The sequence below is a fragment of the Entamoeba dispar genome, genomic scaffold, assembly GCF_000209125.1.
Source record: "Entamoeba dispar SAW760 scf_1105229463605 genomic scaffold, whole genome shotgun sequence".
Classification (NCBI taxonomy): Eukaryota; Evosea; order Mastigamoebida; family Endamoebidae; genus Entamoeba; species Entamoeba dispar.
Genome location: NW_001855776.1, coordinates 1 through 14,521, shown reverse-complemented (window position 1 = coordinate 14,521; position 14,521 = coordinate 1). Strand labels below are relative to the sequence as shown.

The following is a 14,521-nucleotide window of genomic DNA, read 5'->3' as shown; positions in this document are numbered from 1 at the left end:
CTTCTCTTTTTTTGATTTTATTTTTATTTCATTATTCTTTTCTTTTGTTTTAATTTGACTAAATCTTTAACTTTCTCTATTTCATTTTATTTTTGCTTGAATATATTTTTGTTATATAATATCCTTTTTCCTTTCTTTATTATATTTTATTTATTCCTTCAAATTGACAATATTTTATTCGCTATTCTTTTTTTATATAATTTCATTCTTTGTTGTTATTCTAAGATTCTTATAAGTATATCTTTATTACTATTTAATTTACTCAATTTTTCTTATTCAATTTTTCATTTCTTATTTCTTTTTTTTTTTAATCACTCTTCTCTTGGTATTTCTTATACCTTCCTATTAAATATTTTATTGCTACTTCGTCATTCCTCTATATCACCTCGAATGCTTGTGTCTTGTTTACTTTTCTTTACAACACTCAAGAACTTTACCCAATACAAAGGCAATAAAATATGTTATATGTTTTTTACATTGAAAAAGAGTCTTAACAAGAATTGAAGAATAAAAGAAAAAGTAGATAATTAAATGTTAATAGATTTATTTCCTATTGTTCATTGCTCAGGAGAGTAATCCCATCCCTTTGAATTAAGAGTGTTTGGTCATCAACTATTAGTTTATTCTTAGTTTTTAGTTATTGAGAATTGAAAAATTCCTTTCCTCATTTATTTAATGTAGAATAGAGTATTTCAGATATCCCATACTTAAATATCTCATTTAAGTACTTGTCTGATTTTAATAAGTATTAAAATTCTTCTTTACTTTCTTATTTTAAGGAGAATACATAATTAATATATATTATTATGGATTAATTTTCTTTTTAGCACCAACCACAACAACTAGACCTTTTTTTTGATAATACACATATTGTCAAATATATTTTATATCCTAACAAGTAATAACAACGTCTTTATAAATACCTATTCTTTTGTTATCAAGAATATCCCATCACCATAAATAATAATCAGTAGTATTCTTATAGTATTAGGTAAGATGTTTTTCAGCCAAATACAACATCATAATCAGTCCATAGTTGGGGGGACTCAAAGGATGAAAATGTCTTAGGGTTGTGTGTGGTGTCTCTAACGTGCTATCTTTGAATCTAACAAGAATTGAAAAATAAAAAATATAATAAATGAAATTAATAAAAACTATAAAAGGGTTTGAAGAATAAGATAATAAGGACAGTAAAGTAAGATAATTTATGAGTAATACCACTAACACTAATGAACCAGAATATATTAATTTACCTGAAAGAAAAGCTGAAATGCTTTGTTGTGTTTGTGGAGCATTAATTGAAGTAAATCCCAGTAGTATGTGTGCTAATTGTTTACATAAAACTATTGATATTACAGAAGGAATTCCTAAACAAATCACTATTGATCAATGTAAAAGATGTAAAAAGTTTTTAGCAGGAACAACATGGTTTTATTGTGAACCAGAGTCAAGAGAATTAATGACTTATTTAATAAAAAGAATCAAAGGATTAAATAAATTAAAATTAATCAATGCATCATATATTTGGACTGAAGAACATTCAAAAAGACTAAAAATTAAATTAACTATTGAAAAAGAAGTCTTTAAAAACACTGTTATTCAACAAGACTTTAATGTAGAGTTTATTATTGTAAATGGATTTTGTGATAATTGTCATAAAGCTGAAGCAAAAAATACCTGGCAAAGTGTTGTTCAATTAAGACAACATGCTGAACATAAAAAATCTATTTTAACTTTAGAACAAGAAATCTTAAAAGCAAACGCTCACCAAAAAGCTACAGATATCCAAGAAATGCCTGATGGAATGGATATATTCTTTCAATCTGTTGATCACGCAAAAAAATTTATAGATTTCTTACAAACATTAGTTCCTTTAAGATATCAACAAACAAAGAAATTAGTGTCTCAAGATGATCATAAAAATACTTATGATTTTAAAGTTTCTTTTTCCGTTGAAGTTGTTCCTATTTCTCGTCAAGACCTTGTGTTTCTTCCGAAAGTTAATGTAAATCAATTAGGTGGTGTTGGACCATTAATGGTGTGTACTCAAGTAGCAGGAACATTACATCTTGTTGATGTATTAAAAGGAACAGAAGTAGAATTGTATGCCCACCAATTCTTCCAACATCCATTTGATGCATTAACAAATTCTAAAAATCTTGTTGAGTATTACGTTGTTGAAGTTACTAAAATCGGTAAACCAGTTGGGCAGTATCAATTGGCTGATTGCCAAATCATTAAATCAGAAGATTTTGGTGTTACTGAAGATTATCTATATGTTAAAACTGTTTTTGGCAATACAATCAGAGAAGGAGAAACTGCTCTAGGATATGACCTTGTTAACCTCAATGCTAATAATGATAATTTCGAAAGTTATCAACAACGTGGACTAGAAGAAGGAACATTACCAGAAGTTATTTTGATTGGAAGAGGACATTTATAAATAAAAAGTGAATATTACATTTAATAAGTATAAATTTATTATTTGTTTTATTTCAATTTATGAGAGGATTTAAAATTAATATAAACTTGGAATAATTAATGAAGTTCTAACAGATATTTTTAGAAAAAACATATAACAAAAATAATAAAAAGAAATAGTAAAAATAGATATATTAAAAAGTGAAGGAGGTGAACTGTTAATTTAGAATGAACACATCATCAGTAGAAAAACAACTTGTTAATGGAATTGAAAGAAAACGAGAAACTACAGAATGGCAAGATGCTATTGCAAAAGTTAATAAAGCAGCATTAAGTCCAGAAGAACAAAAACTTTATGATGAAGGAAATATATTGTACAAAGAAGCTCCTGTCGTAGAGCATAACGCTAAGGAAGACAAATCATTACAAGAGATTGATGAATTATTAGAAGATGATGATAGTGATGAAGAACTTCAAAGAATTAAAGAAAAAAGATTAGCTGAAATGAGAGCTATTGCAGAGAAGAATAAGTACAAAGAAGTAGTTGAACTTACTGCTGGGGAATATAAACAAGAAGTAACTGAAGCATCAAAAGAGTGTTATGTTGTAGTGTTGTTATATAAAAATGGGATTGAGGGATGTGATATTTTAAGTGCTAGATTAAATGAGTTGGCTCATAAGAAAAGAAGTACAAAATTTGTTAAGATTTTAAGTCATTTAGCAATCCCCAATTATCCAGATAAACTTCTTCCTACTTTAATTGTTTATAGAAATACAAACCATGTTAAACAGTTTATTGGTTTAGCTGAATTTGGTGGAAATAACATGACTTGTGATGATCTTGAATGGGCATTATCTCGTGTTGGTGCCGTTGAGACAACAATGAAATCAGATCCAAAAGAAAAAAAGCATCCAAAATTCAGTGGTGGAATGTTTTCTCGAGAGCGAGATTCTTATGATGATGACTCTGATGACTAATTTTTGATGACATAATTATAATAGATTATTGAATAAAATTATTCTAAGTATATAAAACTATTTATTTTTTTGAAAACGATAATAAAATAAGTTCAGCAATAAAATAATAATTCAATAAAAAGGTATTTCAAGTTTTAATATTTTGTGTAACAAATACACTTACTACAAATATTGAAAATAACAAATTAGATTCAGAAATAAAAGATAAGAATGAAAGTTGTTGAAGATCTTTAAAAAATTACTGTTGGTTTTATGACCTTTTTCTTGTTAATTAGACTTTGTTTTATATGAATAAATAATGAAATTTTATTATAAATCAATTAGAATTATTACATTGTACTGAAAAGTAAAACAAAGCTAGTTATAATAAAAATTTAATCGTCAAAAGAAATAAAAGATAAATTTCTTTTAATAAGTGTGTTTGGAATTATATCAAAGACACTTAAATGTTAGACAAAAGGAAAGTAAATCATACCTATCCCATTCCAATTGTTATGGGCTCAAAGGGGGTGTTGTTAGATCAGTTAGTATAGCTTCTATGATTATTTAAATAATCGAAATGAAGAAAATAAAAATAGAGAATCTGGAAGTAAATACTATTAAAAGGAATATTAGTTATATTGAACTATTAACTTGTATTTTTTTTGTTCAACAAGCAAGCATTCTAAAGTATTAATATGTAATATTCATCCATACTATTATTTTTATGCAACTTTACTTTTATGGGTATGGGTAATAAGCAAAGTAAAGTTGGGATTAAATTAATTTCTTCTTAATTTACATAAAAAAGTTTTAATTTGATATATCATGGACTAACTATATTAAAAGAAAAAAGAAGAAAAGTTTAATGTTCATTTAAATTATTTAACTTTAAATAAAATAGAAGTACTTGTATTCAAATGATATGAGTTGACATAAAATATAAAATTTGTTGGAGTGTTAATATATTATCAATTATTATTTCTTTGAATAATTTATTAAGTTGATTACACAATTCTAAATAGAACTCAATTTAAATCGTTTAACTAATATATTTAATTATGAAAGAAACTAAAGAGATATTGAATTAAACCAACCAATATATTGAATTATTCTTTGTTTTTATTAAGTAAAAGAAATGAACACAAACCAAGTTTTAATAGCTATAAACAAAAAATAAATTTATTAACTGAATTAATGAAGTTGAGTATTTTTGAATCTTCAACTAAGATACAAGTCAGTAAGATTAGGGGGATAGATGATTCGTTTATTGAAAAATTAACAGAGCTACAAATGAATTGATTAAGATAATGAAAAAGTTGGATTAAAAATTGAAAGAAGGTTAAAATATTTGCACATGAGTATTAACTTATTTTTGTAAGAACTTAAAAAGAGAAAAATGACATTTCATTGCAAACAGTGTCACAACTTACTTTTCAGAAAAGAAGATATAGTACTGAATTCACCACTACAATTTTCTAAATGTGAAAATATAATATTTAAAGAATCTTTACGTGTTGCGTTACCAGTTCTTGAAATGAGATGTTCTCGATGTAATTCAGTTATTGGTATTGTTCAACAAAAACCAATGCTCTTTGTTCCTGATATAGAAACAATAACAGAAGATTTGATTACACCTCCTATTGAATTAGAAAATTTTTCAGAACAAATAAACAATACTCCTCTTTCTCAAGAAGATAATTTAATAGCCCATTATATTACATCAGCTTTCTATTGGGGTGCATTGCTTCTTCCTCTTGGTTTAGCGTTCTTTGGAAAAGAAAAATAGATTTATAAATTTTAACAACTTTAAATTATAATGTTTTTGGTTTTTTTATACTTTTTTGGATGTGTCTAATCATCATAATCAGTATCTTCAACATTTAAATCAACCTTAGGCTTTTTATTTAGTTGGTACATTTCTGATGTTCCAATATCATCTTCTTGCACAAAATCAAACTGGTTTGGATCTACATCTTCATATTGAACTCTGTGATTTATTCTCTTACTAGTTTTCTTAAATTCTTTCTTTGTATTCTTTTTTTTTCCTTTTATCCAATAGTCTAATTTTAATGGATCTTCACCTGACATATCTCTTACTATTGTTCTTTGGGCTTGTGTTTCTTGAAAATACAATAACCTATCTACACGTTCTTGTGCCTCATCATAACCTTCATTCTTTCTTATAATCTCTAATCGTTCTCCACAGTATAAACATTTACCTGGTCCTTCTTCAGAACAATGAATTCTTCCACAAGAAAGACAATTTCCAATTGCTTTATGAAGAGTTCCATAACACCCACACTCTGTTCTTCCTCTTGGTTTATCTGGTGTAGGACTTTTCATTTGTGGGAACATGTTGAGTTTAATTGAAATGAATTTCCAAGTTTGAATCATAACTTTAATAACAGAAACTAATAAAATTTGCAATTAATTGTGTTATTTAGTAAAAAGGATTTTTTATTTTATTTACAGATTTTCAAAAATACAAAGTATAAACAAGATGATTAAAATGATATTAAATAATTTTCATTTAATAATATAAACACAATTGTATGTAAATTAAAAAATTAAATTATAGAACTACACGAACAACACTTAAAAGAAACTTTAAATATAAAGTTTTATTCAGTTGGGGCTGTCTCTAATGAGATTGTTGAACGAGTCAATAATTTTTTGAATTGATTTAAGCTCAGCCTTTTTCTTTTTGGTGAACAACTTGCTCTTAATTTTTTTGTTGTTTCTTTTGGAAGAATTCCAGTATTTGTTCGTGCTAATGAAGGATTCTTTAATATAGAAGTTTTACCTTTTAGAGTTTTGATTGGAGCAGTTGTAGATTGATGTTCTTCATTAGTATAATTATTTGTAACACTTAATTTTGAAAGTTGTGAAACTTTAACAGGAGTAACATCATCATCGATCATATCTTCTTCAGCAATTGAGGATAAGTCAATTGTTCCATTTCTTGATAATGAAGTATGCATTCGAGTTAATTTAATTGTTTTTTGATGAGTAACGGAACTTTTTTGTTTACGGAATTTAAGAGGAATCATTTGAATTTTAGTAATACTTTTTTCACCATTTAAGACATCAGTTATATTAATCCCATATCTACTCATAATAAATGATGCAAATTCTGTTTTTAGTTTAATGTCTTTTTGAATAGTATCAATAGATTCAATATTTTTTTTAAATAAAGGTAATTCACGAGTTAAAAATTGAAGAGCAACAGATTTATACATTTCTTGATTATTAACTAAACTAACTTCTCTTTCTCTAGCAGATTGTTGAACGTTATTAAGTTCATTTTCCATATTATTTTTTTTCATATCAAAATTAATTTTTAGGTCTTCATATTCTTCATTAATAAGAGCATTTTGTTGTGTTAATTCAACAACTCTTTTCATGAGATATTCTTTTTGAACTTCTATTTCTTTCCATCTTTTTTCGTCATCTTTAACAATAATAATATTTTCAACTTCTCCATTAGAAATTACTATTTCGCAATTACACCTTAATGTTCCATTAAAAGGTTTTTCACTTTCATGTGTCTCACACATTTCTAATTTTTTTAATGTTGCTGCATGGCTTTTTTTTTCCATCATTAAATCATTTATTGCTTTTGTTTGACTTTGTGCTAATGAAGCAATTTCCAGTTTCATTTCATTAATAGCGGTAGCCATTTTATTAATATGTTCTATTAATTTAGTGTTTTCTTCTTTTTCTTTGGAGTACAGTTCAACCATAAACTTTAGTTTTTTCATTGCTTCACTCCATGACTCAAGAAGTTCTGACGCCTCCATTTCTTTTTCTTCATCATCGTCTGTTGATGAAGTATAATCAGAAGAACTGCTATATTCATCTTCTTCAGTATATTCATCTTCTAGGTCATCAGAGAGTCTAGGACTTGCTTTAAGAGAAGTTGAACGAGACATGTTTTCGTCCATTGGAAGAACTTAAATATTATTTTTTTCTTTTTTTAAAAAAGTTGTTTTTCTATTTTTGTTTATTCTTTTCTATTTATAAAACGTTAAGTGAAAATAATAAAAATAATTGAACTGAACATATGAAAGTATACTTCCCCTATTTAAGTATTTAATCACTCTTTTGTTCATATACTTTCATTAATTCTTTTGTTCTTTCATTATAAAATGAACTAGTTCAATAGTACTAGTAGAATCTCAGCTATTTGAATTGTTTTTTGACAGAATTTATCACATTCATCAAGGATATTTAAATTTTTTTTTGGCTAGTTTTCTTTGAGCAAGATAGTCTTTTACAGTCTTTACCAGTTAGTAGGTTTAATGAAAAATCTTCGTCTTGTTCAAATTTAATTTATCCTTGATAGATCACAGTGCATAAATGTTTTAGTGATTAGGATGTCTCCAGAATCAAATACCCAGGAATTAGGTTCAAAAACAATACTAATTGTTCATTAGTTAATTTTAAATACCTAATAGACAATTTGTTATAAATAAATTGTAATGAAATACTAACAATTCTAACCTCTCCTTTTTCTTTTGAATTATGATTTAATGCAATATTCATATGTCATTTCTTGATTTTATAAGTAATCCAATCACATCAACAACAGCAAATCCTCTGATTAAAAGTTTCTTTTCTCAGTACTAGTTTCTTCTAAAATAACTTTATCATTATAAATTGTCATCACTCTAGTGATTAAATTATATCTTTCTAATTTCAATATAATGTTAATTTCAAATTTTTGAGGTGGATTTTGAATGATTTTTTGTTGAAGAACTATTACTTACAGTGGTACAGGTTTTTACCTTTTTTAGTATAACTTACTTTTAATTTATAAACTAAAGACATTTTGTTTTAATACTTTCTTCTATTTCAATAAGATAGAAGTGTGTTTGATTAAGTACTTGATCAATCAATGCAATTTTCCTTTGTTGACTTTCTAACATTTGATAAGAATCTAATTTTATTTTTTCATTTCTTCTGCAGTGTCTAATACTTCTTGTGCAGTTTGAATATCAAATTTGGTTTCTTGATCTAAATGTTTAGATAATATTTTATTGTATTGTTTATATATATTTAATTCAAGTAACGCAAATGGAAATGAAAAAGATAATGTATTAGATTATAACATTCTTCTTTATTAAAAGTTAGATAATATTCAAGTCTTCTACCTTGAACATCTAATAACATTATTTGATAATTCAATTTCTTATATCTGATATTTAAATTTTAATAAATATTATTTTACTAGAAAAAGAAGAACTAAAACAAAAGTAATTTTGAGTTAAAAATAAAGTTTCTTTTATATTAGTATTTCCTGATTTATAAACAACTTTATAATTTTATACTACATCTTCATTTTCACTTAACACAAATTGACACCCTAATTCATGACTTAATTTTATAAATTTACAGGGATTTGCTCTATCTTCAGATTCTATACATGAAGTGACTCTAACAAGTATCTTCTATGATTTTATAGACTCTTTGTTATTCTTATTAATAATCACTTTATTGTATTATACAATCTCTCTGAATAATTTATATATTTGATTTAATTATCTGAATGAGAAGGTTCTAAATGAATAAATCTTCAACAACTCATCTCGCAAGAAGGAAATTTAATTTTTTGAAAAGAATTTTTTTATTTTTCTTAGATGATTATTGTTTGGTTTCATTCAAAATAATATTAATCACTATGTACTATAGTCAATTTTTATTCATAACTAAATAAGAGAATAAACCAAAAGAAGACCAATGAATATTCCACAATAAATTCTTGTTATTTTTATTGATCCTAATAAACTAGGTCTATAATAAAAAAAAACAAATTTAGAACGATTAACTGTTAGTGGCTTTTGTTAAAAATAAAACCACATTCATATGGCAGTTCATTTTTTGAGTTGATAATAATAAACATAATCATTTTTTTTTTTTTGATTTTTGGAAAAAGAATATTAAAAAATCAATAAATGTATCAATACCTTTCATTTTATTTCTATTCAAAAATTGATTCAAATGATTGAGATTGGGATAAAAAATATTTAAAAAGTCTTTCGATATTATAACTTTCTTTTTTGTTATCATATTTTCAAAAATTAGAAAAAAACTTATTAAAAATATGTTAATTTGTATTTATCCATTAGAACATCAATATTTTGTAGTTTTATTATTCTCTGAGAGAATGAAACATTCATTTCAAATAAAATGCTGAAATAGTTGATTATAAAATAAAAATACATAAACATCATTTTCAATGGAATTTTATGTTTGTTTTTTTGAAAATACTCTATCAAAAATTAAGAATAAAACTGTGTCTTAAGTAATTAAAAGTATACAGAGTAGAAGGGTATCACTTATTATAACAAATTATCTTTTGCTATTAGATAGATATTAATTATAGTTAACATTCTAATTAAAAAAGTATAAAAAGAAGTAGTTGACAATACGAAACTTAATACCATAAATAAGAATTAAAGTGTTTCTTCCCATTAATATACAACAAAAAGAAATAATACTTGCCACTAAAATAAAATTATTTTATTAATAAGAGAATGTTATCAAATAATATAAATATTTAAATTTTAATTTCTAAAAAAAGAGAATAAAAATAATTAAAATAAGAAGTACAGTTTGAAAGAATAAAAAAATGATAGTATTAAACTGTTGTTGATGACAAATGCAAAGAATTAATGAAATAATTCATTTAATTCAAAATAAAAATTTAGGAAGTTTTATTTTTATTTATTTTATCTGAAAATATTAAAATACAACAATAATCAATAATTAAACTTAATATCATACTGTAAAAAGAGTATAGTGGTATCTAAATGACTCTAAAATATAATTAAAATAATACTATTAAACAAAATGAATATATTACTTCGGTTAAACAAAATGAATATATAATTGGTTAATAAGATGAAGATAATATTTCTATTTCAGAAACAATAGATTATTTTCTAGAAAATAGATTAGATAAAGACTTATTGAAAGCATGTTCAAAAACGAACAAGAAATTCATTAATATTAAAAATAACACCATACACTTCTTTTTAGTGCTAAACAAATATATGCCTTAAAATAACAAATAGATAACAAAATAAAAAAAAAAGAAATGATAATATTTATTCTTATCATTATAACTAATGATAAACTTGAGTTGTTTGTTTTCAGTAAGTATAAACAAGTACTGATAAATTTTATGATAAATTCATTGTTTCAAAAAATTAATTCATTCACATTAAAGTATATAGAATACAATACAAAATATAACATTAAATAACTGCACCTTTATAAGAATTATAGTTGAGGTTATAACCAATATATTTTAATCAAAACTATCACTTTTATCATCTTAAACAAATGAAAAGAATAAAAGTATTAATCTACTTTCACTAAACAATAGATAAAGTTCATTGGTTATATCAACACTCTCTTATTTTAATTTTTTACTTTCCATATTTATCTAACAATACAACTTTTTTCTTTTTAGCAAAGTTTCTTTGAATCAATTTCTTGTTAGTCTTAATCAAAACTTCTTGACTATTATGAATATACCATTTATTATTTCACAAAAACTTAGTTTAATAATATTTTTTATTACTTTAAATTACATTTGGTTGATCTAAATTATTATTATTATTGTTACTTCAAAAATTCATTGCAATCCATTATATTCCCCTTAAAAATATCACAAAAATAAAAAAGGAATAAAAGATGTTTCAAAATAAAACGTTCAAATAAACACATAATAATAAATTGAAAAGTTAAACCATCACCATCATCATCTCTTTGGAATAGGTGCTTCTATTCCTAAACGCTTCAATTCTTTCCTTTTACATGAAGCACATTGACATTTATTTTGACAAATAGGACACCCATCACTTAGAAATTTATCAAGGGTAGTATATTTTGTAATACATCCTTCACAAAATTTATGTTTTGGATTAATAGGACATCGTAAACATTCATTTTTACGTGTCTTACAACGATGGCAAGAAACATTATAAGTTTTTTCTATTAGAGGTTGTGTTGGTTCAATTTCCATAGGAGATTCTATATGATTATGATCAGTTTGTGCATTATTATATAACTCTTCTGTCATAATTTCTATTGTTGAAAACTGTTCTAAAAGAGCAAAAACAGGAACTTGACATACTGAATCATATTGTTTGTATTGAATAGCATATTGAGATGGAATTAATTTCTTTTCTGCCATTTCATTTTGGATAGTCTTAAAAAAGTCTGTTAATGTAGCAGAAGCAGGTAATTTAATATCTAATTGTTGTTGAGTATTAGGAGGTGTACCCACCAAAATAACAACATCCATAATAGCATTTTGTAATGGAGTAATTTCTTGGACCTGCAATTGATATTGCATTGTAAATGAATTTTCGCACTTCTTTTATAAGTTTTAATTTTTTCTTTTTACTTGTTTAGCAAAGGTTCAATTGTCTCAATTTTTAATTCCTTCTTTATGAATAAAAGCTTCACCTAAAAAATTAACTTATAAACGGAGCTGAAACGATTCGGTTTTTCTCAAACAAAAGAATAACTTTCTTCTTTAATTTTCTTTACTATTATTATAGTTTTTTATTTACTCAGTTGCACAAAATTTATTTATTTTTTGTTTCAATTTCTTTTTAGTGTTTTAATAATCCTTATTAACTAGCTCTTTGCTCCCAATTCTTTTTTTTTTCGTATTTGACTCTTTTTTCGCAAAACCTGAAAACTCATTCTATTTTTAAAAGTTTTCGATAGTTCTTAAATTCTTCCCACAAAATTCTATTCTTGAATACCCCTCATTTTTAAGGGTTTTTGACAATGATACGAGAACAAGCATAAGGAGCCTATAACATTTTATAAAACTATTAGGTAATTTCCTGTGTTTATCCATTATTAGTTTGTTTAAACAAAGTATTTTTTTCCAGAAACCACAGAAACACTTTCTTTATTTTTGTTATAGAAATAACAATGCCATCTTTAGAATATATCTCTTTATTTTTAGCCTGAAAAGAGTTTTTAAAAAGGAAAAGGATAAAAACACCTAGAATTAAACTTTATTCCTAACATTTAAATATTAATATTTACTAATATCTGACTTAGTCTTATTCTTATAAAATATCCCTTTTATATCTCATCTTATAACCTTTCTTATTTACACTGACAAGAACCTACTTCTAGATTACTTTCTCTAATACATATTATTATATTGGTCTTATAAATTTCTATATTTAATAACAAAAAATATAAAGAGGTTTATAAAAATTACTATTAAAAAGAACTAAATTATGTTATTAATCTTATCAGTTATATTTATTAATATTGTTTTATTCTTAAATTCAAAAAATATTTGTTTTTTCTTCTCTTGAAATAAATATCTTTACTATTGTCTTAAAGTTTTGATTATTGTTTTTAGTTAAGATAACTGATTCTTAATTTGAATTTATTCCTTTATTAAGCAAAAAGGTGAGTAATTGTAATACTCTTTTCAGAGAAATACTTTAGAACAATGAGGGATAATCAATATCAAGCACAAAATTATTTTTATCTAAATGACACGGATAAAATAATCAAAAAAAAAATTTAGTTTGATTAAACTCATTTAGAGTGTTCATTAAAATTAATGTATTAATATTAATAAGTCAAAAAAAATATGAAAAAAAAACAGAAGAAATAAAAGATTGAATGATTTTAATAATGAAATTAAACAAGATGAAAAAGTGAAAAACAAAAAATATAATAACACAAAAAATAATGATAAAATAAAATAAGAAATTAAAAAAAGGAAAAAAATAAAAGAAGAACTCTGTTTCAAAGAAAATAATGGCTCAGACTATGAGTTGTATTGATATGATAAAAATGATGGATATAGATGATAGTTCAGAAGATTCTGAAACTACTTCACCAAATGAAGAGACAGATATTGCATCTGTAAAATATAAAACATATTTAAGTATTACAAGTTCTCAAGTACATAAAAATCTCCATGCACTTCGGTACTTACAAAAGGAGTCATCAAAAAATATATTTGATTATTATCGAGTTTGTAGTTCTGAGGAACTTATTTTAAAAGACCAAGAAAAGAAAAGTAATGAAGAAATGATGTTGTGGATTGAAGGAAAGAAAGAACTTTCTATCCCAGAACAAATGAAATTTGTTGTTGACCGATGGAATACACCTTCTAATACTGCAAAGTTTAAAGGTATTCCATGTTTTTGGGGAAGAATTATCAAACGGTTACCATATTTTACACCAAATACAAAAGAATATCCAATTATTGAGTTTATTAAAAATATTGATGTTATCAAAAAACCATTAAGCATTATACAAAATGGATTTCAAGTAAAATATCAAATCATATTCCAATATAATGAAAATGAATATATTTCTAATGGTGCTTCAGTTGAATTAACTTATGTATTACCTAAGGAATTTCCAATCAATCAAATTACTGAACCAAATGTTTCAATTATTAATGACAATACGTGGAAAAATAAAATTGAACTTGAAGAAGGAGACTTGTCTCAAAAAACAAATTTTTTTGCTGTATTTAACACAGATAATAAAGACAAACAATTTATTTATTTCTATACATTAGCTAAAGAGTGTGTTACAAATAAAATGCGTTGGTTTGATGATTCTATTGTTCAAATAAAAGATATGAAAAATTTAAGTTGGAGTTCTATTAAAGAATTTGACTATGCCAGTGAATGTGGAGATAGACTAATTGATGAGAAAGCATCGCTCCCTTGCGTACAACAATAATAAATTCATTTTTATGATAAATTAGATATTATAGTAATTTTATTATAAAATTATAATAAAAATAAAAAAGAATTTTAAAAGAAAAGAATAAAAACTTAAAAATAAAAGGAATCTTAGAAAAATACTTTTTACTACTATGCAAACAAGCAGTTTTCTATTTTTTATTTGTTTATGCACTGCTACGATATGTAATAATAGTAGAGTATTTACTATTACCAAAGAAAAATCAGAAAGTATATTTCAATTAATGTATGGAAAAGATAGAAGGATTGGGGCTATTGGATGTAATAACCATCAACAACTTGCGGCATGGATAAATGTAGTTAACAAGACACCACAAGTTCTCAAAGTACAAATGAGGTATTATTCAAAAAAAAGATTAAAAAAA

The 14,521-nt window shown here is 24.6% G+C and overlaps 7 protein-coding genes across 7 annotated transcripts, besides 24 other annotated features; 4 read left to right on the top strand and 3 right to left on the bottom strand.

Moving 5' to 3' along the window:
• Nucleotides 1-491: part of a repeat region that runs on past the window's edge.
• Nucleotides 492-514: 23 nt separating this feature from the next.
• Nucleotides 515-1,107: a repeat region.
• An 11-nt stretch (nucleotides 1,108-1,118) lies between these two features.
• Nucleotides 1,119-1,162: a sequence feature (AT_rich).
• A 45-nt stretch (nucleotides 1,163-1,207) lies between these two features.
• EDI_095300 (nonsense-mediated mRNA decay protein, putative) lies at nucleotides 1,208-2,443 on the top strand (the record flags this gene model as incomplete). The annotated part of the gene is made up of 1 exon (XM_001741166.1): nucleotides 1,208-2,443. One exon carries the CDS (start codon nucleotides 1,208-1,210, stop codon nucleotides 2,441-2,443), a length of 1,236 nt encoding a protein of 411 aa, XP_001741218.1.
• Nucleotides 1,489-1,509: a sequence feature (AT_rich).
• Nucleotides 2,436-2,504: a sequence feature (AT_rich).
• A 52-nt stretch (nucleotides 2,505-2,556) lies between these two features.
• Nucleotides 2,557-2,622: a sequence feature (AT_rich).
• A 27-nt stretch (nucleotides 2,623-2,649) lies between these two features.
• On the top strand, nucleotides 2,650-3,399 carry EDI_095290 (uncharacterized protein; the record flags this gene model as incomplete). Its single annotated transcript, XM_001741165.1, has 1 exon — nucleotides 2,650-3,399. One exon carries the CDS (start codon nucleotides 2,650-2,652, stop codon nucleotides 3,397-3,399), a length of 750 nt encoding a protein of 249 aa, XP_001741217.1.
• An 11-nt stretch (nucleotides 3,400-3,410) lies between these two features.
• Nucleotides 3,411-3,470: a sequence feature (AT_rich).
• Nucleotides 3,471-3,680: 210 nt separating this feature from the next.
• Nucleotides 3,681-3,731: a sequence feature (AT_rich).
• Nucleotides 3,732-4,252: 521 nt separating this feature from the next.
• Nucleotides 4,253-4,281: a sequence feature (AT_rich).
• A 57-nt stretch (nucleotides 4,282-4,338) lies between these two features.
• Nucleotides 4,339-4,380: a sequence feature (AT_rich).
• Nucleotides 4,381-4,777: 397 nt separating this feature from the next.
• Nucleotides 4,778-5,167, top strand: EDI_095280 (uncharacterized protein; the record flags this gene model as incomplete). Its single annotated transcript, XM_001741164.1, has 1 exon — nucleotides 4,778-5,167. One exon carries the CDS (start codon nucleotides 4,778-4,780, stop codon nucleotides 5,165-5,167), a length of 390 nt encoding a protein of 129 aa, XP_001741216.1.
• Nucleotides 5,168-5,232: 65 nt separating this feature from the next.
• EDI_095270 (uncharacterized protein) lies at nucleotides 5,233-5,736 on the bottom strand (the record flags this gene model as incomplete). Its single annotated transcript, XM_001741163.1, has 1 exon — nucleotides 5,233-5,736. One exon carries the CDS (start codon nucleotides 5,734-5,736, stop codon nucleotides 5,233-5,235), a length of 504 nt encoding a protein of 167 aa, XP_001741215.1.
• A 148-nt stretch (nucleotides 5,737-5,884) lies between these two features.
• Nucleotides 5,885-5,958: a sequence feature (AT_rich).
• Nucleotides 5,959-6,002: 44 nt separating this feature from the next.
• On the bottom strand, nucleotides 6,003-7,325 carry EDI_095260 (uncharacterized protein; the record flags this gene model as incomplete). Its single annotated transcript, XM_001741162.1, has 1 exon — nucleotides 6,003-7,325. The coding sequence occupies one exon, from the start codon at nucleotides 7,323-7,325 to the stop codon at nucleotides 6,003-6,005; it is 1,323 nt and encodes a 440-aa protein (XP_001741214.1).
• A 9-nt stretch (nucleotides 7,326-7,334) lies between these two features.
• Nucleotides 7,335-7,365: a sequence feature (AT_rich).
• Nucleotides 7,366-8,409: 1,044 nt separating this feature from the next.
• Nucleotides 8,410-8,445: a sequence feature (AT_rich).
• Nucleotides 8,446-8,581: 136 nt separating this feature from the next.
• Nucleotides 8,582-8,610: a sequence feature (AT_rich).
• Nucleotides 8,611-8,980: 370 nt separating this feature from the next.
• Nucleotides 8,981-9,015: a sequence feature (AT_rich).
• Nucleotides 9,016-9,888: 873 nt separating this feature from the next.
• Nucleotides 9,889-9,986: a sequence feature (AT_rich).
• Nucleotides 9,987-10,050: 64 nt separating this feature from the next.
• Nucleotides 10,051-10,162: a sequence feature (AT_rich).
• Nucleotides 10,163-10,200: 38 nt separating this feature from the next.
• Nucleotides 10,201-10,245: a sequence feature (AT_rich).
• Nucleotides 10,246-10,948: 703 nt separating this feature from the next.
• Nucleotides 10,949-10,978: a sequence feature (AT_rich).
• Nucleotides 10,979-11,149: 171 nt separating this feature from the next.
• Nucleotides 11,150-11,746, bottom strand: EDI_095240 (uncharacterized protein; the record flags this gene model as incomplete). The annotated part of the gene is made up of 1 exon (XM_001741161.1): nucleotides 11,150-11,746. The coding sequence occupies one exon, from the start codon at nucleotides 11,744-11,746 to the stop codon at nucleotides 11,150-11,152; it is 597 nt and encodes a 198-aa protein (XP_001741213.1).
• An 837-nt stretch (nucleotides 11,747-12,583) lies between these two features.
• Nucleotides 12,584-12,720: a sequence feature (AT_rich).
• A 261-nt stretch (nucleotides 12,721-12,981) lies between these two features.
• Nucleotides 12,982-13,009: a sequence feature (AT_rich).
• A 3-nt stretch (nucleotides 13,010-13,012) lies between these two features.
• Nucleotides 13,013-13,172: a microsatellite.
• A 19-nt stretch (nucleotides 13,173-13,191) lies between these two features.
• Nucleotides 13,192-14,133, top strand: EDI_095230 (uncharacterized protein; the record flags this gene model as incomplete). The annotated part of the gene is made up of 1 exon (XM_001741160.1): nucleotides 13,192-14,133. One exon carries the CDS (start codon nucleotides 13,192-13,194, stop codon nucleotides 14,131-14,133), a length of 942 nt encoding a protein of 313 aa, XP_001741212.1.
• Nucleotides 14,129-14,179: a sequence feature (AT_rich).
• Nucleotides 14,180-14,240: a microsatellite.
• The last annotated feature ends 281 nt before the right edge of the window (nucleotides 14,241-14,521 follow it).